Below are 22066 nucleotides of genomic sequence, written 5' to 3'. Positions count from 1 at the left end.
TGCCCGGCCTTATTTTATTTTATTTTTTTTTGAGAGACCAGGTCTGTCACTTAGGCTGGAGTGCAGTGGCTGTATCATAGCTCACTGCAATCTCAAACTCCTGAACTCAAGTGATACTCCTGCTTCAGCTTCCCAGGTAGCTGGGACTACAGGCACATGCAACCATGCCTGGCTAATTTTTAAATTTTTTGTAGTGACAAGGGTCTTGCTTTGTTGCTCAGGCTGGTCTCGAACACCCAGCTTGAAGCAATCCTCACATCTTGGGCCCCCAAACCACTGGGATTACAAGAGTTTGAACCACCGCACCTGGCCCTTGCTGTAATTTATTAAGCTGGTACAGTATGCCAGGGACTGTGCTAAGTGGTTATTTCAAGTATCTCTTTATCTTCTCATACCCACTCTGAGAAGTATGTGGTATTATCTCTAACTTACAGTGGTTTCAGGACTCCATTTTCTACAAGTTAGAGACCCCAAAGAGCCTGTGTTTCTCTGGGTTATATCTAAAAGTATTTATTCTTATTAGAAGTTAAAGCAGATTGATTTAAAATAATCAATTTTTTTAGATTAAAAATAACTTTTCTAAAACAAAAGCAAAAGATTGCCATTTTCCTGCAAGTTTGCAAATCTCTTTAATGTCACTTTTTTTTTTTGAGATGGAGTCTCACTCTGTCGCCTAGGCTGGAGTACAGTGGTACGATCTTGGCTCACTGCAAGCTCCACCTCCTGGGTTCACGGCATTCTCCTGCCTCAGCCTCCTGAGTAGCTGGGACTACAGGCACCCGCCACCGTGCCTGGCTAATTTTTTGTATTTTTAGTAGTGATGGGGTTTCACCGTGTTAGCCAGGATGGTCTCGATCTCCTGATCTCATGATCCTCCTGCCTTAGCCTCCCAAAGTTCTGGGATTACAGGCGTGAGCCACTGTGCCTGACCTTAATGTCACTTCTTGATTCAATCTATTGTGATATACTGTTTAGGTTAAAGTATAGGAAGAAAATTCAGCCTTGCACAGATATGTAATTGGAAAAAGGAGAAGTTTTTTTTGTTTTTGTGTTTTTAAGATAGGGTTTCACTCCCGTCACCCACGTTGGAGTGCAATGCAGCAATCTCAACTCACTGCAGCCTCCGCATACCCGACTCAAGTGATCCTGCTGCCTCAGCCTCCCAAGTAGCTGGGACTATAGGCGCCTGTCACTGGCGCCCAGCTAATTTTTAAATTTTTTGTAGAGATAGGGTTTTGCCTTGTTGCCCAGGCTGGTCTCAAAACTCCGGGGCTCAAGCAGTCTGCCTACCTCGGACTCCCAAAGTGCTGGGATTACATCTGTGAGCCACCACACCCAGTCAGGGGAGGTAGGGTAATTGTGATTATTATTCGCTGACATCCACCAAAACTCAATGGAAGTAACAACTTTTTTGTTTGTTTGTTTTTTAAGAGATGATGTCTTGCTTTGTTGACCAAGCACTTCCTGAGTAGGTGGGACTACAGGCATGCCTGGCTATTTGTAGAAATTGGGTCTTGCCATCTTGCCCAGGGTAGTCTCAAACTCCTGGGCTCAAGCGATTCTCTTGCCTCAACCTCCCAAAGTGCTGGGATTACAGGTGTGAGCCACTGCTCCTGGTAGGTTCTTAAGTTAGTTGCAGTGTGGAATCTGAAAGGTCAGTGAACGTTTCATACTGTTAACACTAAAACCCATTGGTCTCTTCTGAATGGATCTTTCACCCATGCATCCTTTTATAACATCACACATTGGTCATTTAGAAAATATTGGTGCACTGGCCTATGGATAGCCTCTAAATGTTGTGAAATATTATTATAATTTTTTTTTTTTTTTTTTCAGACAGAGTCTCACTCTGTCGCCAGGCTGGAGTGCAGTGGTGCAATCTTGGCTCACTGCAACCTCCACCTCCTGGGTTCAAGCGATTCTTCTGCCTCAGCCTCCCAAGCTGGGACTACGGATGTGCGCCACCACGCCCACTAATTTTTGAATTTTTAGTAGAGATGGGGTTTCACCATGTTGTCCAGGCTGGACTCAATCTCTTGACCTCGTGATCTGCCTGCCTCGGCCTCCCAAAGTGCTGGGATTACAGGCGTGAGCCACCGCACCCGGCCATAAATATTTTAAAAATTACATTTGTTAGTATCACTAATAATAATATAAAAACTTGGAATTTTGGGAAGCTTCAAGCTCACAGTTGTGAATGCCGCTTCTCTGAAATGCTAATATTTGCTTGAAAGCCTGAATTTTATTATTGGCAACAGATACCGACTCTTGTTTTCCTTGGCATGACAGGCGTTCACTTAATTCATTTTCAAGATGTCTGCCACATATCTAAGTCTGAAAAGCCATAGTTTGTCAGTCACTTTTTTTCTTTTTTAAAATTTTATTTCATAGAGTGTTTTAAAGACAGGGTACTGCTCTGTTGCGCAGCATCACTGCTGGAGTGCAGTGGCATAATCATGGCTCACTGCAGCCTTATCCTCCTGGGCTCAAGCAATCCTCAGCCTTCTGAGTAGCTGGGACTATAGGTGCGTGCCACCATACCTGGCTAATTTTTTATGTTTTGTAGAGATGGGATCTCCCCTGTGTTGTCCAGGCTGGTCTTGAACTCCTGGGCTGATGCGAACCTCCTACCTCTGCCTCCCAAAGTGAGGGATTACAGGCATGAGCCACCGTGCCCGGCCCAGTAATTTTTTTCAGATAAAACTGGTATTCCATGAACAAAGCAGCTAGTGTAATTCACAACTCAAACAACACAGATATATTTCTTTGAGACAACCGAAAGTGTTTTATGAGGACTTAACACATGTACTCAATGATTAAGATTTAACAAAATTAATAATTTTTACTGCTTCATCAAGGGATATTGTTACATGCAATCGAGTTTTTGCTCTTTTCTCCTAAATTATGAGTGTACAGTGGTGAAAAATGCAGTAACAACTAGTAGAGCTTGGGGTCAGTGCCTTGATGTGCGCTCAGGTGCCAGCAGTTGTACCTATCCTAGGTAAATGACAACAGTGACAAAAGCTAATAGTTTAATATTATAAAAATAGTCATGTCTCACTTGCTCCCTGACAGTGTCTCAGGAACCCCTCAGAGGTTCACAGACCACATTTTCAGAAGTGCTGTTATAGGAGGTGGAACTGAATTGCAGAGAATTTAAGCAATTTATCAAATATCAAACATTTGAGTAGTTAAATCTTAGAACACCTCAGATATTGGGTGTAGGAGGCTATAGTTTATGCCTAAGTGTTAGATTGATACAGAATGTATTTACTGATTACCTATTCAATAAATGAATTGTCAATAAGTAGGGAACTGTTTCCACTCAATAAATGAACGGTAGCGTGATTGTAAGAGCAGTTGTGAGCATCCACATCCTTTTAGACTCACTGCCCTGCCCCTCTCTGATTTTTATTTTTTAAGCCATGTCCCTAAGGACCTTCTCTCAGGTATACCCATCAGACCTTTCATTCAGCCAATATGCTTGTGTGTTAACCTCGCCCCATATACCAAGCCCTATGCTAGGAATACGATGAGGACTTGGGGTACTTACCTGCTTCTGGAAGGAATAAAAGTTCTGAAGTACTTTGTCAGGTCCCATGGTAGGTGATCCTTTCTCATCTTTCTTGTTAAGAACATATTTCTTGGTTGGGCACAGTGGCTCATGCCTGTAATCCCACCACTTTGGCAAGCTGAGGCAGGCAGATCACCTGAGGTCAGGAGTTCGATACCAGGCTGGCCAACATGGTGAAGCCCCGTCTCTACTAAAAATACAAAAATTAGCCGGGCATGGTGGCATGTGCCTGTTGTCCCAGCTACTCGGGAGGCTGAGGCAGGAGGATTGCTAGAACCCAGGAGGCGGAGGTTGCAATGAGCCAAGATCAGGCCCACTGCACTCCAGCCTGGGTGCGACAGAGCCGAGACTTGAACTGTCTCGCTCTGTCGCCCAGGCTGGGAGTCAGTGGCGCAATCTCGGCCTCACTGCCAAGCTCCACCTCCTGGGCTTCAATGCCATTCTCTCTGCCTCAGCGCCTCGAGATAAGCTGGGACTGCAGTTCCTGCACCAATGCCCTACTAATTTTTTGTGTTTTTAGTATAGGACAGGGTTTCACCATGTTAGGCCAGGATGGTACTATATCTCCTGAACTCGTATCTGCCTGCCTCAGTTTTTCTATAGGTCGGTTTGTTATTAAGGCATGAGCCACCATGCCTGGCCAAGAAGAGAACACTTCTATAGTTGAGTATGGTTCTAGTTGATTTCTTCCATGGCAGACCCTGGCAGACACCCTCTAGGGAACCAGTTGAAGGAATTAAGAAGGACTCTGATTCTGGCACTTAACTACCTGTGTTTACTAGTTTATTATAGGCTTGGATTTTTTTTTTTTTTTTTTTTTTTTTTGGTCACCTAGAAGCAGGAGAGGGCAGAGATAGGGGCAGACTTTGACTTAGCAAGGTCTTTAACTGTTACATTTTTCAGCCCAGAGAGCTGCCTTGCTCTCTAAAACAGTTACTTTGTCCTGGTTACTCTTACCTGAGTAGAGGACAGTTACCTTTGTGTGCAGGTGGACCTTCCTTTCACCCTCTTTCCTTCCTGTTTCCTCAGAGCCAGGACTGTCTCCAGTTGGGTCCTCCTGCTGAAGGGGAAGTGGTCCAAGTGAGATGGACAGATGGCCAAGTCTATGGAGCCAAGTTTGTGGCCTCCCACCCTATCCAAATGTACCAGGTATCCATAGGTTCTACCTTTCTAGGGAGTAGGGGGTGCTTGATTAATTCTGTGCTTCCTGTTGGGCCAGAGGCAAGTCTTTGCTCTTAGGAGAGCTAATAGGTTGGTAACCCTTTCAGAGCTAGGGGTCTGTCCTGTGTGCAGTCTGCCAAATGTGAAGTAAGGTAGTCCTTATTTTAGTGTGCTAACTCCTTCCTTTGACTGTAGGAGACTGCCACTGTGCATGGGAACCAGGGAAAGAGTCAGGGATATCCTAGCCAAAAGGCCTTTGTTTCCTTGGTAGGTGGAGTTTGAGGATGGCTCACAGCTTGTGGTTAAGAGAGATGATGTATACACACTGGATGAAGAGCTTCCCAAGAGAGTCAAATCTAGATTGGTGAGTATTTTCTGTGTGTCCCCAGTTCCTGTCTTGGAGGGAGGGAACAAGGCAAGGATGCATCCCTTTGTATTTTTCTTAGGGTAGCTGACATTTGGCTTGCTTATTCTTCTATAGTCAGTAGCCTCAGACATGCGCTTCAATGAGATTTTCACAGAGAAAGAGGTTAAGCAAGAAAAGAAACGGCAACGAGTTATCAACTCAAGATACCGGGAAGATTATATTGAGCCTGCACTATACCGGGCCATCATGGAGTAGGTGCTTCCAGGGTCCAAGGAATTCCCAGCCATCCAGGCAAGAGCACTCTGGGTTCCACAGCACAGCAGACATGGAACTCTGAAGTCTCTGAAAGTGAAGTTGTAAAAAGAAAAGGAATGAAATAACCGACCCATCATCCTCCCACCCACCCTCATTGCATTCCGCTATAGTGAAAGGACGAGTCGTTTCTGGGCACGTGGCAGCAGTCGCTGATCTCCCAGCTACGGGGCTGAGCACTGGAATGCTGTGGCTGCACTGGCCCCAGTCCATAGAGGGGTCAACTGTGCTGGCTGGACTGGCTGCCCTGTTCCTGGCCTAGGACTTAGCTTCATAACTATCACCTGCACCTACTAGGCTGAGGTGCTGGTACTTGCCCCAACCCCTACTTTTGTATTTATATGTGTGTATGTGTGTGTGTATGTGTGTGTGCGTGCGCGTGTGTGTGTGTGTATGTATGTTTGGTCTGGACCAGCTTCTGCCAGCCCCTGGCCTTTACTTTCTTCCTTGCCTATGCAGGGCAAACAAAATGTGAAATTCTGCCCTCAGCTGAGCTGAGTAAGGGCTCCTGGGGGTTGGTTGGAGATGGGTGTGGCATCTGTCCAGGCCTGGAACAGCCTCAAGACAGTGCTGGCAGAGCTGCAGTATTGAGATGCTAAGGAGCTGATGCCACCTCTTTGTCTTCCCCTGAAGGAGAACATGGGGATAACATGGGTGTGTGCCCACAACACTCTAGGTGCAGAGCCCCTGTGGCAAAGTATTAGAGGGTGTGGGTGGGGATTATCCTGAAGCGGGGATTTTAATGATGGAAGCAGGCAGAGCCTGGTGGGTGATTCTGTCAACAGAAAATTGCAATCATGCAGGGGCTTGTAGGGTTAGGATGAAAAAACTGGGGCCATTGGAGGCCCACTGTGGGTGGGAGGGAGCTGATTTTGGGGTGGGGGTGGGACTAGAGGGCAATACTGAAGGGGTTAAACAGGTTTTTGCTCCTCGAGAATTTGTTTGCCTGGGCCCAGGGTTGGAGGGCTTCACACCAATACCCTGTGTATACAAGAATCAGATTTATAATACTTCCCCTTTTTTGTTACGTATGAACACTATAAACCAAATTATTTTGAAAACTGGTGCATCACCTTGTCCTTAGCAATAAAATGTGTTGAGCAGAGGATTGGCTGTCTGCCCCAAGGAGCCCAAGTGGTCCACGTCAGGCTGGGGGTGTATCTAGAGTCAGACTCTGGAGCAGGGCTGTGTATTTTAAGACAAATCAGTAAGGCAGTCCCTAGGAAATTCCAGAGAGTGGGTCCTTTGCTTGTCAAGCTCTGTATTAGACCAAGTATGGTGGGTCACAGGAACAGGGACACATCTGGCTCTGAGCACCTCTGTTGTGCTTGCTCTGCCTTAGAGATAGGCAGGATGAGGTAACAGGAAGCACCGGACCAGTGAGTCCTCTCAACAGAGTTATCTCTCACTGCTGCCCTATTTGATACATCTTCGTTGAGCTGGCCTAAGTTCATGCCAGTATCTGTATTATATACACATTGGGAACCAGTGTGAAGAACGGGGTGCGTTTTAGGTGATTGAAAAGCAAGGGACCCAACCTCCAGTGGGATCCTCAGATTGCTATCCGAGCTGTCTAGTTGGTGAGAAGCTTCCCTTGAGGAAGATGCAATCTCCTTTGGCTGGTGGGTCCCTGAAGTCAAACTGGAAAAGGATGGGGAACCATAGAACAGGGAGGGGGGCAATGAAAAGTTGCAGGACTTGGGCGCCCCGGAGCTGCACTGGCTGGCCCTTGAACAGCCAGGCACTTCCTGAGGCATGGCCCTGTCCAGTTGCGGGAGAGGCTTGGGTCAGCTCAGCTACTCTGGATGCTTCCTTGTGTCCCTGGGGGTGAGAGGTGGTTGCTACTTGGTATCTCATTGTGGAGAAAGGTGCAGGAGGTGACCTTTTTTTCTGTCAGCCCCCTCCTGGATCCCAGAGAGGGAAGTTGGCCTTCCCCCCTCCCCCACAGTCCACCTGGGGATTCCCAAGAGATGTAGCAAGGGAGGCTGGGCAGAACCAAGCCTTAGTGGATTGGTGAGAGAGCCCAATCCACTAATCCATCCGTCTTTGGAAGAGAGGAACACTTCACCAGCCTTTTTACACAGGTTCCCTACCTTTCTCGATGACCCCACTTCCTCCAGCGGTGGGCGCTGGGTTTAATCCCAGCAGTTTTTACTCAACAGCTGACCAGTTTTCCAGAAACCACTTTTTATTTTGGTCAACGTAATAACTCTTAGGAAACCGCAACTCAGGTGATCCAAATCACACAGACCGGCCTATTCTCTCCCCTACTGGCTGCCTATGCAGTCGGGTCGACCTCGAGAACTGGCCCCAGCCAAAAGCGGCACCTCCTGGTCTGCCAGTCCCTTCCTGCCTTAGGCAGCTCCTCCCAGAAGCCTTTTTGTAGGGCCAACTGCCTTCCCTCAGTAAGGCAGGGACTTTGGATCCAAGGTTGCAGTTTAAAGACCACCCCAGCTTTGTTGAGGAATAAAGTTTTAAATACTGCTCCAGGCGGATAACACCAGGGCTCAGCCGCAGGAATGAAAAAGTGGGGTGGGAGGCCCTGTGCCATGTCCAGACTGAAAATGTTCTACGAGTCTCTTAACGCTCCATCTCCGTGGATGGAGATGGAGCTTACCCACTAGGTTACGGAGGTCTGAAGCTTTCGGCCTCAGTGAGCGGACTGGGTGCGCTCACGACCTGGAGGGCGAGATGAGATGTTCCTCGGTGTGAAGTGGCCGTGACTATCCCAGCACTTTGCGTTCCACGCGCGGGCGACGAAACACGCTCTCGAGGGGAGAGAGCCGTGCGTCCTCTGGGCCGTGAAGCCGGGGGAAGAGGGTTCCTCTAGACGGCTCGACGTGCCCGGGAGAGACACCCGCGCTGAACCTGCAGGCTGGGGCGCTTCACCAGCGCGAACCTCTGACCCTGCACTTGCCGCAGCTTTGGTCCCGTGGTAGGCGGGGTGGGCGGGCCGGCAAATCCGCGGCTCCTGCGTCTATTGGCCTGCTCGGGGCAGCGCAGCTCCGCATTGGCCAGGCCCTCGCTCCGCCCGGCTTCCGCGCGCCCATTGGTCGCAGGCTCCCGACCGGGTCGCGGCCGCGCGCTCCGCCCGCCGCTGCGTCCCCACTATGGCGGCGCCCATGCAGCCCACCGCGTCGTGGGCGCCCGCCGGGGTTCCCCGCGGCTGTCGCCGCCGCCTCCGCCGCCGCCTCCGCCTTCCTGCCCCGCGTCGGGCCGGGCGCCACCTTTCCCCTGCCTCCCTCTCTGCTGTGGTAAGGGCCTGCCCAGTGCGCTTCGGGGCGCGATGGCTGACCGCGAATAACGGTCGCCGCGCCGCCCCGCCCCTCCCCCGCCGGCCGCGGTTCCCGGGCTGGGCGGGGCGCGGAGCCCGCGCGCTAGTGCCCGGGAAGGAGGGGTCGGGGCACGGCCCAGTCGTCCTTCGGGCTGGGGGCCCGGTATCTGGATGACCTCGCCTGGGTGGGGGCCGCCGAGCCTGGGGGAAAGGCCGCCCGGACGCAGGCCAGGAGGTCTGAGGTCATCTCTGTGTGAGACCCCACAGCGCTGCGCACCTTGGCGCAGAGCACCGACACCATCATTCGGGCCCTGCTGTGGGAAGAGGAAAGAAAAGTCCAGGGAGCGCCTGAGCGGGAATCGGCAGCGTATGGGTAGTGGTTGTCATTGCTTACTGCTCTAGCGGGGGCCAGAACCGGGGTCAGTTTGATCAGCAAAGTACGCCTCTCTTGCTTCCTTTCCTTCTGGCACTTTCCCCTGTTGTCTCCTCGGTGCTTTTGCTTGCAAGAGAATATATCTTAGTGAGAAGGGCAGATTTGGTTAGAAGAGTGTCCCATGAACATTTTGGATTCCTTTTTACAACAATGTCCATTTTTATGATTCCTCAGTAAGTCTCATTTTGTTTATGTTTCCTTCACGTATGAGGAAGGAGTGAAACCTGATAACTGAATGTAATTAATTGAATGGGGGACCAGTGAAGGCAGCTATTACCTCAGAAAGTAAAATACTCAAACTTTTCAGTGGATGTACTGTGAATTACAGATAGCTGGACATGAAGGTAGGAAAAAACTCTTACTAGGTTACTAAAAGTAAGATAGTCCCCATGACAAATTAGGTTGTTTCTAAGTCAGAATTATCTTGTAGAGATGATCACGGAAATGTTTGGTGTACTTTCAAGTCAACAGAGGATTAAAAGGAAGCTGGCACAGAAATTTATTACCAAATGATATTTTCAAATAATCTCTTGCCGGGCGCGGTGGCTCAAGCCTGTAATCCCAGCACTTTGGGAGGCCGAGACGGGCGGATCACGAGGTCAGGAGATCGAGACCATCCTGGCTAATACGGTGAAACCCTGTCTCTACTTAAAAATACAAAAAACTAGCCGGGCGACGAGGCGGGCGCCTGTAGTCCCAGCTACTCGGGAGGCTGAGGCAGGAGAATGGCATAAACCCGGGAGGCGGAGCTTGTAGTGAGCTGAGATCCGGCCACTGCACTCCAGCCTGGGTGGCAGAGCAAGACTCCGTCTCAAAAAAAAAAAAAAAACAAAACAAATAATCTCTTAAGGCAATAACAGCTCCTCCTATGATTAGAAAGTCTTAACTCAAGAATATTTTGAGATACTAAGTGGTGAATCTCTTCATTTCACGTGTCTGTCTAACCATGGCTTAATAAAAATAAAATATTAATGATGAAACAAGGCATTCATGTTCTTAGAGACTAACAGACTTTGTATCAATCAATGGAACGCCTCTTGAGTATATGTTTTATGCAAGGCATTGACCGAGGGGAAACTCAAAACCATTTAAGATAAGAAACTTGTTCTAATGGGCCTATAATATAGTTAAGGGAATAAAGCACACACATGACAGTGATAACTATGATGTGGTCTCTAGAATTCCAAGATGGTAGGTACTATGAGAAACCGGGAAAAGGAGAAATCAGTGTGTTTGAGGAAGGTTTCACAGGGAAGCTGAGGCTTGAATTGGGTCATGAAGAGTGGGTAGGCCCGGCTGGATGAAGAGGAAGAAGTGAGCAGATGAAAAAGTGAGGATGGCAAAGGTGCAGGGGAACCTGAGATGCTCATGGGTGGTTCCAGGGAGTTTCTTAGCAGAAAAAGCAGGATATGAGGTTGCACAAAAGGTGGGCTGATGGCATTAATCCAAGAGGTACTTTTGTCCTGTATGGACAAGTAATAGAATTTATTCCCAAGTAATAGAATTTATTTCCAAGGAAGCTGGAGGTAACTATCAGGAATACGGTAACACTTTACTTACCATTGTCACTTTTTCTTTTTTTTTGAGACAGGGTCTCCCTCTGTCACTTAGGCTGGAGTGCAGTGAACATGGCTCTCTGCAGCCTTGACTTCGTGGACTCAGGCAGTCTTCCTGCCTCAGTCTCCCAATTTGCTGGGACCACAGGCAGGTGACCTGGTGAATTAAAAAAAAAAAAAATTTTTTTTTGTAGAGACAGGGTCTTGCCATGTTGCCCAGGCTGGTCTTGAACTCCTGGGCTCAAGAAATCCTCCCACCTTGAGTTCAAGACCAGCCTGGCCAACATGATGAAACCCAGTCTCTACTAAAAAAAAATACAAAAAATAGCCAGGGGTGGTGGCAGGCGCCTGTAATCCCAGCTGCTCGGGAGTCTGAGGCAGGAGAATCGCTTGAACCTGGGAGGTTGCAGTAAGCTGAGATCGCGCCACTGCTCTCCAGCCTGGGCAACAAGAGTGAAACTCAGTCAAAAAAAAAAAAAGAAATCCTCCACCTCAGCCTCCCAAAGTGCTGGGAATATAGGCGTGAGCCACCACACTTAGCCCATTGTCGCTTTTCTGATTCACCTCAGCTACTTGGAATAACAGTTCTCTCAACCCAGAAGCTGTACCTTAAATTTATTCTTATTTTTCTTCTTTTTTTCTCCCCTGTGTTTTTGGTTGGGTGCCAGCTCTTGTTGACCCTACTTCCACACTGTTTCTGGCATCTGCTTCTGTTTTTGAGTCAGAGCCTCTCTCTGTTGCCCAGGCTGGAGTGCAGTGGCCCCATCTCTGCTCACTCCAACCTCCACCACCCGGGTTAAAGTAATTCTCTTGTCTCAGCCTCCTGAGTAGCTGGGACTACAGGCATGTGCCACCACGCCCGACTAATTTTTGTATTTTTAATAGAGACAGGATTTCACCATGTTGGCCAGGCTGATCTTGAACTCCTGATCTCAAGTGATCTGCTCACCTTGGCCTCCCAAAGTGCTGGGATTATAGGCGTGAGCCACCGTACCCAGTCTGGCATCTGCTTCTTTTCACTCCTACTGTCATCACACTTATTTGGGGCCATTGGACCATTCCTGTGAATTACCACAGAAACCCCCTAACATTTTTTTCCTTCCTCCCCTCTATTATCTGTACTGCCATCACTTCCAAGTTTGTCACTTCTCCAGCCAGGACTTTGAATGGCTCCCCATTATCTGTTGGGTTAGGCACAGACCAGCCTGGCATGGGCAATGTGGGCAAACTGATTTCTTGCCATTCTCATATTTTCCAGGTCAGTGGAACTATTTGCTCTTTGTGCTTTGCTGTTTGTGCTCTGTATCTTTGCTCATGTTGGCTTTTTCTATCTTAAGTAGTCTCCTTGACCCTAATTGTTCTTAGGTATGTTTCAGGGCCATTTGATACAGAACTTCCTTTGTGAAGCTTGTCTGTACTTCTCTTCCCATCTAGATGAGATGTCTCTCCTCTTTTTTTTTTTTTTTTTGAGACGGAGTCTTGCTCTGCCACCCAGGCTGGAGTGCAGTGGCCAGATCTCAGCTCACTGCAAGGTCTGCCTCCCGGGTTTACGCCATTCTCCTGCCTCAGCCTCCCGAGTAGCTGGGACTACAGGCGCCCGCCTTGTCGCCCGGCTAGTTTTTTGTATTTTTTAAGTAGAGACAGGGTTTCACAGTATTAGCCAGGATGGTCTCGATCTCCTGACCTCGTGATCCGCCCGTCTCGGCCTCCCAAAGTGCTGGGATTACAGGCTTGAGCCACCGCGCCCGGCCGTCTCTCCTCTTTAAGTTTAAAGTTTAAACCACCATAACATTAGAGTCTTGCCTTTTTGCGATAACTGCCTTAAATGCTGCTTCTACCCACAATATAAGACTGAATCTATTCAAGACATAGACTGTCCTCTTCATCATCCAACTTTGTACATAGTAGGTACTTGGCAAATATATTTTATATTGAAAATAGCTTTGAACCAGGATGGACGCAAAGATAATTCTTTATCCAAACAAAATGTTTGTCATTAAAATCTATAAATAAAGTTGTTTATGTGAGAGAATCCCTTACTGAGAGATCTGTATTGATATAGATAGCTTGGATTAGGTTGCACTAACAAAAACCTCAAGACTTCAGTGGCGTAACAGAACAAAACTTGACTTCTCATTCATGTGACGTGTCCAGCATGAGTGTACAGGAAACTCTTCATAGTCACTTAGGGACTGAGGCTGATAGAAACTTCATCTTTACTGCCATGACCATTTTGATTAAATGAAAAGATAGTGGTCAAGTGGACACTGGCTTTTCAAGTTTCTGTCCCACTATGGCACATGTCACTTTCTTTTTTTTTTTTTTTGAGACGGAGTCTCGCTCTGTCGCCCAGGCTGGAGTGCAGTGGCCGGATCTCAGCTCACTGCAAGCTCCGCCTCCGGGGTTTACGCCATTCTCCTGCCTCAGCCTCCCGAGTTGCTGGGACTACAGGCGCCCGCCACCTCGCCCGGATAGTTTTTTGTATTTTTTTTAGTAGAGACGGGGTTTCACCATGTTAGCCAGGATGGTCTCGATCTCCTGACCTCGTGATCCACCCGTCTCGGCCTCCCAAAGTGCTGGGATTACAGGCTTGAGCCACCGCGCCTGGCCGGCACGTGTCACTTTCATTCACATTTTTGTTAGCCAAAGTAAGTCACAGCCATGCCTAACTTTAAAGAAGGTTAGAGAATTTCAGTGTTAGCATATGTCTGGGAAGCAAAGAGCCAGAAATATCTGGTGCATAGCACTAACGATTGCTACCTCATCTGTGGTATCACAGCCCATTGAAGGTTAGAGGTAGCACATCAGATGGGCTGCTAGAGGCAAACATTGACAGTAGCAAGAAATGATAGCTCTAGCTAGGCATGGGGTAGTGGTAGATTCAGAGTCAAAACTCATACAAGCACTCGTAAGTGCTCACAGGCCAAGGGTGTTGATACAAGGGCAATCTGTTACATCCCAGTTATAACACAGTCATTCCTGAAGAATGTCTTTTACAAAACTTACTGTGTCACAGCATTCTTAGTAACAAATACAGCAGTGGTTCTGAGATAGCAAAAAATAAAAGTTAAATTATATTCAAGGTATTCAATTTATAAGAAATCAGGAAACGTGTAATAATTTTAGGTGCATTTTCACTCAAATGGTGAAAATTAAAAAATAATCTTAGTTGAGGCCAGGTGCGGTGGCTCACGCCTATAATCCCAGCACTTTGGGAGGCCAAGGCAGGCAGAACACGAGGTCAGGAGATCAAGACCATCCTGGGTAACACAGTGAAACCGCGTCTCTACTAAAAATACAAAAAATTAGCCGGGTGTGGTGGTGGGCGCCTGTAGTCCCAGCTGCTCGGGAGGCTGAGGCAGGAGAATGGCGTGAACCTGGGAGGCGGAGCTTGCAGTGAGCCGAGATTGCTCCACTGCACTCCAGCCTGGGCGACAGAGCGAGACTCCGTCTGAAAAAAAAAAAAGAAAAAAAAAATCTTAGTTTAACCTTACTGGTTTAATTGAACCTAGCCAACTTGGTATTTGGGGAGGAGGTGAAAACTTTTGAGACAGTAGAAACAGTACCGGTTGGAGCCCTGGTTCAGGAGACAGAAGATTTGGGTTCAGATCTTGGGTCTTCCACTATTAATAGTTGTCTGACATTAAGCAGGAATCTTATTTTTGAGCCTCAGTTTCCTCATCAGTGAAATGCATTGGGCAGTGGTGAGAAACAAGTCAGTTCATGTAAAATGCTTTGCAGAGTACGTGGTTCAAAGTCAGCACTCATGATCAGAGTGCTTCTAACCAGCTGCAGCAAGATTAGAAGAAACTTGAGAAATCAGGTAAGGAACCCTCAGAGATACAGGTAAAAGGGTTCCCCTGGATTTCCCCACCTTTTTTCTCCCTTGGACAGCATCCCTACTGTATCTTATTTTTACATTTTTATTATTTTATGTGATTGTATACATTTCTGTCTCTCCTACTAGACCAGGTGCTCTCATCATTCCACAAATGTATACTGAACATGAGCTCTGCCAGGCTCTGTGCTAGGTGGTGGCTTGATAGGTATGAAGGACGTGTCCCTAGCCTCAAAGAGCCTGCAGTCTAGTAGGACCAGAAGCAAGTAAAGAATACGTTATAACCAGATGCAGTTAGAATACATTATAACAAGGGCTGTGGTTGAGGGTCTTGTGGGATCTTCTAAAAGCGCACCTGATATCGTGGGGAATATGAGTAGTGGTTTTCTTTTTTTTTTTTTTTTTTGAGACGGAGTCTCGCTCTGTCACCCAGGCTGGAGTGCAGTGGCCGGATCTCAGCTCACTGCAAGCTCCGCCTCCCGGGTTTACGCCTTTCTCCTGCCTCAGCCTCCCGAGTAGCTGGGACTACAGGCGCCAGCCACCTCGCCCGGCTAGCTTTTGTATTTTTTAGTAGAGACGGGGTTTCACCGTGTTAGCCAGGATGATCTCGAACTCCTGACCTTGTGATCCGCCCGTCTCGGCCTCCCAAAGTGCTGGGATTACAGGCTTGAGAGTAGTGGTTTTCTAAGGAAGTTCACATCTGACCTACATCTTGAGAAATCAGTAGTTACTAGCTGGGTGGATATGGGTTTAAAAGGCTTTTCTCACAGGCAACAATGTGTGCCGTGGCCTAGAAGCAATGAATGTGGCTACATTCTAAAGACACTGGTGTGGCAGGAGTACAGAGCCTGTTTGGGGAGTGTGTAGGAAATGAGGCTGCAGAAATCGGTCAAGAATAGATGTGAAGGTCTTTGTGAGTTCTGGAATTAGAGCTTTATCCTGAAGGTGATTAGGTGCCACTGAAAGATTCGAGGATAGAGATTTTATCAGCTTCGCCTTTCAGGAACATCACTGTGTGGAAGAGGCAGAAGAGTGAATAGCTATTTCCCTCACGTGGGGAGTTCTGAGGTTTGCAGCCGTAGTACCATGCCTACTACACAAGAGTCATAAAACATTTATGCAGGATGAGAGGTTAGAATGAGGTGAGACTGAACGGAAGGCTGGTTAGGCTGCTGCAATATGTGAGGGACATGTCTGTGTGCTTCCTAGGGCTAGATGAGCAGCAGACCAGGATTTCAGTAATAGCCTTACCAGTTTCTATTGTGTCACCTTAGATAGGCTTCAGAATCTCATGTCTTCTTGGTTTTCAAATTTGGAAAACGAGCACAAAAGTTCCTACCTTGCAAGGTTGCTCTGAGGATTGGAGGGAATAGATACAAAAAGCCTGGTCTTGTGCTATTAGTAGATATGTACAAACAATAGTTTAACAATAAAAATAACAGTTGTAATATTTCTAATCTTTAGTATATTACCTGGTTCATGGTAGGTGATCACTAGTCTTAAATCTCACCGCCTAAAGATGCCAACATTGGCCGGGCGTGGTGGCTCACGCCTGTAATCCCAGCACTTTGGGAGGCCGAGGCGGGTGGATCACGAGGTCAGGAGATTGAGACCATCTGGCTAACATGGTGAAACCCTGTCTCTACTAAAAATACAAAAAAATTAGCCGGGCGTGGTATCAGGCGCCTGTAGTCCCAGCTACTCAGGAGGGCTGAGGCAGGAGAATGGCGATGAACCCGGAGGCGGAGCTTGCAGTGAGCCGGCAGATCGCGCCCACTGCATCAAGCTCTTGGTGCCGACAGAGCGAGACTCCGCCTCAAAAAAAACAAAAAAAAAAAATGCCAACATTGGGGTTTTAAATTTTTTTTTTTTTTTTTTTTTTTTTTTATTTTTTTTGAGACAAGGCCTCACCCTATCACCCAGGCTGGAGTGCACTGGCATGATATGATCATGACTCACTGCAGCCTCAACCTCCCAGGCTCAGGTGATCCTCCCACCTCAGCCTCTCAAATAGCTGGTACCACAGGCACGCACGCACCACCACACCCAGCTAATTATTTGTATTTTTTGTAGAAATGTGGTTTCACCATATTGCCTACGCTGGTCTCGAGCTCTTGGGCTCAAACAATCTGCCTGGCTCTGCCTACCGAAGTGCTGGGTTTACACGCATGAGCCACCACGCCCCGCCACGTTGTGGTTTTATTTATGCATTTATTTTATTCTTTTTCTCACCATTATACTAACAAGGATAATGCATTTTAAGTGATGATGCTGGGCTGGGAGTGTTAGGCATAAGGGAATTACTCTGAGATCAAAAAGAGACAGTTGATAAGAATACCATATGGGCCGGGTGCAGTAGCTCATACCTGTGATCCCAGCACTTTGGGAGGCTGAGGCGGGCAGATCACCTGAGGTTAGGAGTTCGGGGCCAACATGGCCAATGTGTTGAAACCCCGTCTCTATTAAAAATACAAAAAGTAGGCCGGGCGCCGTGGCTCATGCCTGTAATCCCAGCACTTTGGGAGGCCGAGGCAGGCGGATCATGAGGTCAGGAGATTGAGACCATCCTGGCTAACATGGTGAAACCCCATCTCTACTAAAAATACAAAAAATTAGCTGGGCGTGGTGGCAGGCGCCTGTAGTCCCAGCTACTCGAGAGGCTGAGGAAGGAGAATGGTGTGAACCCGGGAGGCGGAGCTTGCAGTGAGCCGAGATCGCACCACTGCACTCCAGCCTGGGCGACAGAGCGAGACTCCGTCTCAAAAAAAAAAAAAAAAATTCTCACTGGATGAGGTTGCTAAAACATACACACTTCTCCTTGGCCTGTCATTGTTGACTTCTCCCAGAAATTTTGCTCCTCCTCAGTCATCTTCTGATGATTTTTTTAAAGATGATAATGGAAGTTTAGTTCATATTTATTCTCCATTAGATTCTTTATCTGAGCATCCTGGCTTGACATGAGTTCTTCCTCTCTGAACTCCTGTAGGACTTAATTTATGTTACTCTGATGAAATGTCATCTACTGCCTTGGCCTATTATTTGTCTGTATATCATAAATTTCCTCTTCCTTGATGTCAGTTTTTCTTGCAAAGTAACTGAAAGGTGGCATGTTTATGTATTTTTAACACTGAACCCTTTTGTTTGGAATATGTTAAACAAGTCAGGAAATTCTGTTACTGAGGATTTAAAGTATGTAGCGGTGGTTCTCAGACTCTTTAGTCTCAGGATTCCCTTAAAGTTTAAAAATTATTGAGTATTCCCAAATAACTTTCATCTTTGTGAGTATTGTCTGTCGATATTTAATGTTTTAAAAATCACTGAGTACAAAAAAATGATAAAAAATGTTCTTGGCTGGGTGCGGTGGCTCACGCCTATAATCCCATCACTTTGGGAGGCCAAAGTGGGGGGATCGCTTGAGCTCAGGAGTTTGAGACCAGCCTGGGCAACATGGTGAAACCCCATCTCTACCAAAAATACAAAAAAAGTTAGCCAGGCATGGTCGCACACTCCTCTGGTATCTCCTACTTGGGAGGCTGAGGTGGGAAGATTGCCTGAGCCTGGGAGGCAGAAGTTGCAGTGAGCCAAGATCATGCCACTACACTCCAGCCTGGGGGACGAAGTGAGACTCTGTCTAAAAAAAAAAAAAAAAAGTTCAGCCTGGGTGACATAGTGAGACTACATCTCTTCAAAAAATTAAAAAATTAGCCAAGCATGATGGCACATCCCTGTAGTCCCAGCTACTAGGGAGGCTGATAGCAGGATTGCCTGAGCCTAGGAGGTTGAGGCTGCACTGAGCTGTGATCATGGCAGTGCACTTCAGCATGGGTGACAGAGTGAGACCCTGTCTCAAAAATCACAGTAACCCACAAGCACACATACTGTTAACTGGGAGAACAATCGTGGTCACCTCATCATGTTATGTAACCTCTAGAAAACTGCTGGACACTCATGAGAGAACGAGAATGAACAAGGCAAATAATGTCTTAGAATTATTGTGAAAATAGTTCTAAACTCGTGGACCCCCTGAAAGGGTCTTGGGGACCCTTGAGGGTCCTTGGACTACACTTTGAGAACTGCTGGTATATAGATAATGAGTTTTTGTGTGACTTTTGTATTCTTTTGGTAACAACATAAGGATGGAAACATTAAAAACATCTATTTTCAAAATACACTCAACAGTTTTCTTTAAAAAACAGCTAGTTGGCAGCCGCCCCTTTCTGCGCGGTCACGCCGAGCCAGCGCCTGGGCCTGGAACAGGGCCGTAGTCCCCCAGCTTCACCCACCACCTCTCTACCATGGACCCCACAAAGTGAACGAGCTTCGGGCCTTTGTGAAAATGTGTAAGTAGGATCCGAGCTGCAACCGGAGGAAAATTCGGCTTCCTGAGAGAGTGGGTGGAGACATGGGGGTAAAGTACCACCTGCTAGTCAGAAAGCTAAATCAGAGAAAATACCAAGGAAGAAAAACCTGATAGTAAGAAGTGGAGGAGACTTAAAGGCAGATGAACATCCAAGTGAGGAAAGTGATCTAGAAATTGATAAAGAAGGTGTGATTGAACCAGACCATGATTCTCCTCAAGAAATGGGAGATGAAAATGCAGAATAACGGAGGAATGATGGATCAGGCAAATGATAAAAAAGTGGCTTGCTATTGAAGCCCCAAAATGATGGTGACTCCAGGAAAGCCATTGATTATTCACAGATGCCATCAAGCGTGATCCTCGCTTGGCCATTTTGTATGCCAAGAAGGCCAGTGTCTTCATCAAATTACAGAAGCCAAATGCCTGCTATCCAGACTGTGACAGAGCCATTGAGATAATCCTGATTCAGCTCAGCCTTACAAGTGCGAGGAAAGCACACAGACTTCTAGGCCACTGGGAAGAAGCAGCCCATGATCTTGCCCTTGTTGTAAATTGGATTATGATGAAGATGGCTAGTGCAATGCTGAAAGAAGTTCAACCTAGGGCACAGAACAGAAAATTCAGAACATCGGAGAAAGTATGGAGAAAACGTGAAGAGCGAGAGATCAAAGAAAGAATAGAACGAAGTTAAGAAGGCTCGAGAAGAAGCATGAGAAGCCCAGGAGGTAGGAGAAGCCAGAGGACAGTCAGGAGCTCAGGTATGCTCTTTTCCAGGTGGCTTTCCTGGGGAATGCCTGGTAGTTTTCCCAGAAGGAAATGCCTGGAATGGGAGGGGCCATGCCGGAATGGCCTGGAATGCCTGGACTCAATGAAATTCTTAGTGATCCAGAGGTTCTTGCAGCCATGCAGGATCCAGAAGTCATGGTTGGCCTTCCAGGATTGTGGCTCAGAACCAGCAATATGTCAAAATACCAGAGCAACCAAAGGTTAGAATCTCATCAGTATTGTCAGCCAATTGAGGTCAAGCGTAATGCCTTCTGATAAATAAAGCCCTTGCTGAAGGAAAAGCAACCTAGATCACCTTATGGATGTCGCAATAATACAAAACCAGTGTGTAACCTCTGACCTTCTCATCAAGACGAGCTGGGGTGCTTTGAAGGATAATCCCTACCCCTCTCCCCAATTAGCTGAAGCATTTTACAGTCGTTTGCCATTGGGATATTCTTTCAGGTCATGTTTTTCCTACTAGTAATTACAACTTAAACCACTTTTAAATATTCAAAATATTTAAAACAAATTTAAAGGGTCTGTTGATTCTATATTTTCTTTACTAATCATTTGGATTTTTTTTTTTGAATTGGGCAGGGAAGATATGTATGGAAGATTATTGCTTAATTTGAGTGAAATAAAAGTTATTATGTGCGAGGCAAACATAAAAAAAATTTTTAAAAAATAAAAAAATAAAAAACAGCTAGTTTCTAGCCTTTGATAATATTAATGGCAGAAACCACAATTTTGCATCAACCGAAATAGATGTTTATCTTGGAAGGGCAGCTGTGTGTCTATTTGGAGTATCTGCTAGGTGCCATGCTACTTACATTTGCCATCCCAGGAAAGGTCACGAAACTGAGAACAGCAACATTTTGTAGAAGAAAATACGTAACTGTTATTTAAGTTCTAAAACTCTTATAAGCACTTGGCCAGATGATAACTGGAAAACTTCTTCATGGTGCACGTTTCAGAGTTTCTCACTGTCTCATTGTCAAGTTTAGTTATGATCCTATTTAAAATATCCTATTACGGGCTTGCTTTGGCAGCACATATTCTAAAATTGGAACGATAAAGAGAAGATTAGGATGACACACAAATTTATGAAGTGTTCCATAAAAAAACTTTTTAACATCCAATTTTTACGAAACTAACCATATTGATGTCATCTGTACTGCATGAACCGTTCTACATTAGGACGTGAATGAGTGAGTGGCAGTACCACACACTCCACGCTGTGGAATTTTCATACTTCTGAGGAGTCTTCCTGAACCTCATGTGCCACAGACATCTGACTCAGGGACTTAGGAGGCCGGTGTCCATGAAATTAAATGCCAGAGAAGTTTATAAATGGGAGTTGTAGTATTTTTCTTCCAATACCCTGCTGAATCACTTTGAGTGCCCTTCAAGGTGTACATGCCCTCTGAGGGCAAATGAGCTGGGCTGTTATAATGGCCTCTTCTTGCTCTGTGCTTAGCCTTCTCCAGTCTGTTCTCCATATTGCTACACAAGCAGCCTTTCTAAAACAGATTTATGTCGTTTCTCTATGTACGTGGTTCCCCATTGCCAATGGGATAAATTTCAGGCTCCTTAGCATGGCTTATAATCCCTCTCCTGCCCTTCTGCTTCAGCTTCCCAGTCAGTTTAATTCAGGCAGCGCCTCTGAAGCTTTTCCTGAGCCTCCCAGACAGTTATTAATTGCCATAATCTCATAACATCTATTCCTTGTTTATACCATAACTGCATGCATCACTCTGCTCCTTGAGAGCAGGCACCACTCCCTGTGTGCCCACTGCTCTACTCAGGAGTGTAATAATGGCTTTTGCTGGGACTGTTAAGATGGCATAGCTGCTAGCATAGTTCTAGCATAGTTACTTTACAATAGTCCAGCATAGTTTTTCAAAAATATGTCTTTCCTTTCTAAAAAAATATATGAGGAGATAAACAATATGGAACTACTGCATAGGCCTAAAACATGTAAAGTTTCAGAAATAATAGCAAGGAAAGGTAACGTTTATATTTCCTTTTCTTTTCTTTCTTTTTTTTTTTTTTTTTTGAGATGGGGCCTTGCTCTATTGCTTAGGCTGGAGTGCAGGGATGCAATTACAGCTACTGCAGCCTTGACCTCCTGGGCTCAAGTCTTAGCCTCCTGAGTAGCTGGGATTACAGGTGCACACCACCATGCCCTGGTAATTTTTTTTTCTTTTGTATTTTTTTGTAGAGATGGGGTTTTGCCATGTTGCCCAGGCTGGTCTCAAACTCCTGAACTCAAGTAATACACCCACTTTAGCCTCCCAAAGTGTTGAGATTACAGGCGTCAGCCACCGTGCCCGGCCTATATTTTCTGATGATGTGTTTTACACATACAAGAATAGAACAAATAATTATATCATCATTAAATCTTTTTTTTTTTTTTTTTTTTT

The 22066-nt window shown here is 46.4% G+C and overlaps 2 protein-coding genes and 1 pseudogene across 16 annotated transcripts in view; all 3 read left to right on the top strand.

Moving 5' to 3' along the window:
• KDM4A (lysine demethylase 4A) overlaps nt 1–6522 on the top strand; it is a 57306-nt gene extending 50784 nt beyond the window's left edge. For 4 of the 5 annotated variants that reach the window (XM_017881886.1, XM_017881889.1, XM_017881888.1 and 1 more), the window contains 3 exons: nt 4604–4723; nt 5007–5099; nt 5217–6520. In XM_017881886.1, the coding sequence (XP_017737375.1) occupies nt 4604–4723; nt 5007–5099; nt 5217–5357 (354 nt within the window). In that variant the 3' untranslated portion in view covers nt 5358–6520. Of the gene's footprint in view, nt 1–4603; nt 4724–5006; nt 5100–5216 lie in introns of all 5 variants that reach the window. The other variant, XM_017881885.1, reaches the window with a different exon arrangement.
• A 1949-nt stretch (nt 6523–8471) lies between these two features.
• The window catches only part of ST3GAL3 (ST3 beta-galactoside alpha-2,3-sialyltransferase 3), a 243850-nt gene continuing 230255 nt past the window's right edge, over nt 8472–22066 (top strand). For 5 of the 11 annotated variants that reach the window (XR_001887297.1, XM_017881901.1, XM_017881899.1 and 2 more), the window contains exon 1: nt 8474–8668. The gene's annotated coding sequence lies outside the window, so the exon portion shown is untranslated. Of the gene's footprint in view, nt 8669–22066 lie in introns of all 11 variants that reach the window. The other 6 variants (XM_017881897.1, XM_017881896.1, XM_017881895.1 and 3 more) reach the window with 4 other exon arrangements.
• LOC108535606 (hsc70-interacting protein-like) lies at nt 15640–19916 on the top strand (annotated as a pseudogene).

Source organism: Rhinopithecus bieti, unplaced genomic scaffold (genome assembly GCF_001698545.2).
Source record: "Rhinopithecus bieti isolate Rb0 unplaced genomic scaffold, ASM169854v2 scaffold_12155, whole genome shotgun sequence".
Taxonomy (NCBI): Eukaryota; Metazoa; Chordata; class Mammalia; order Primates; family Cercopithecidae; genus Rhinopithecus; species Rhinopithecus bieti.
This window is presented reverse-complemented; position numbering and strand designations above follow the sequence as displayed.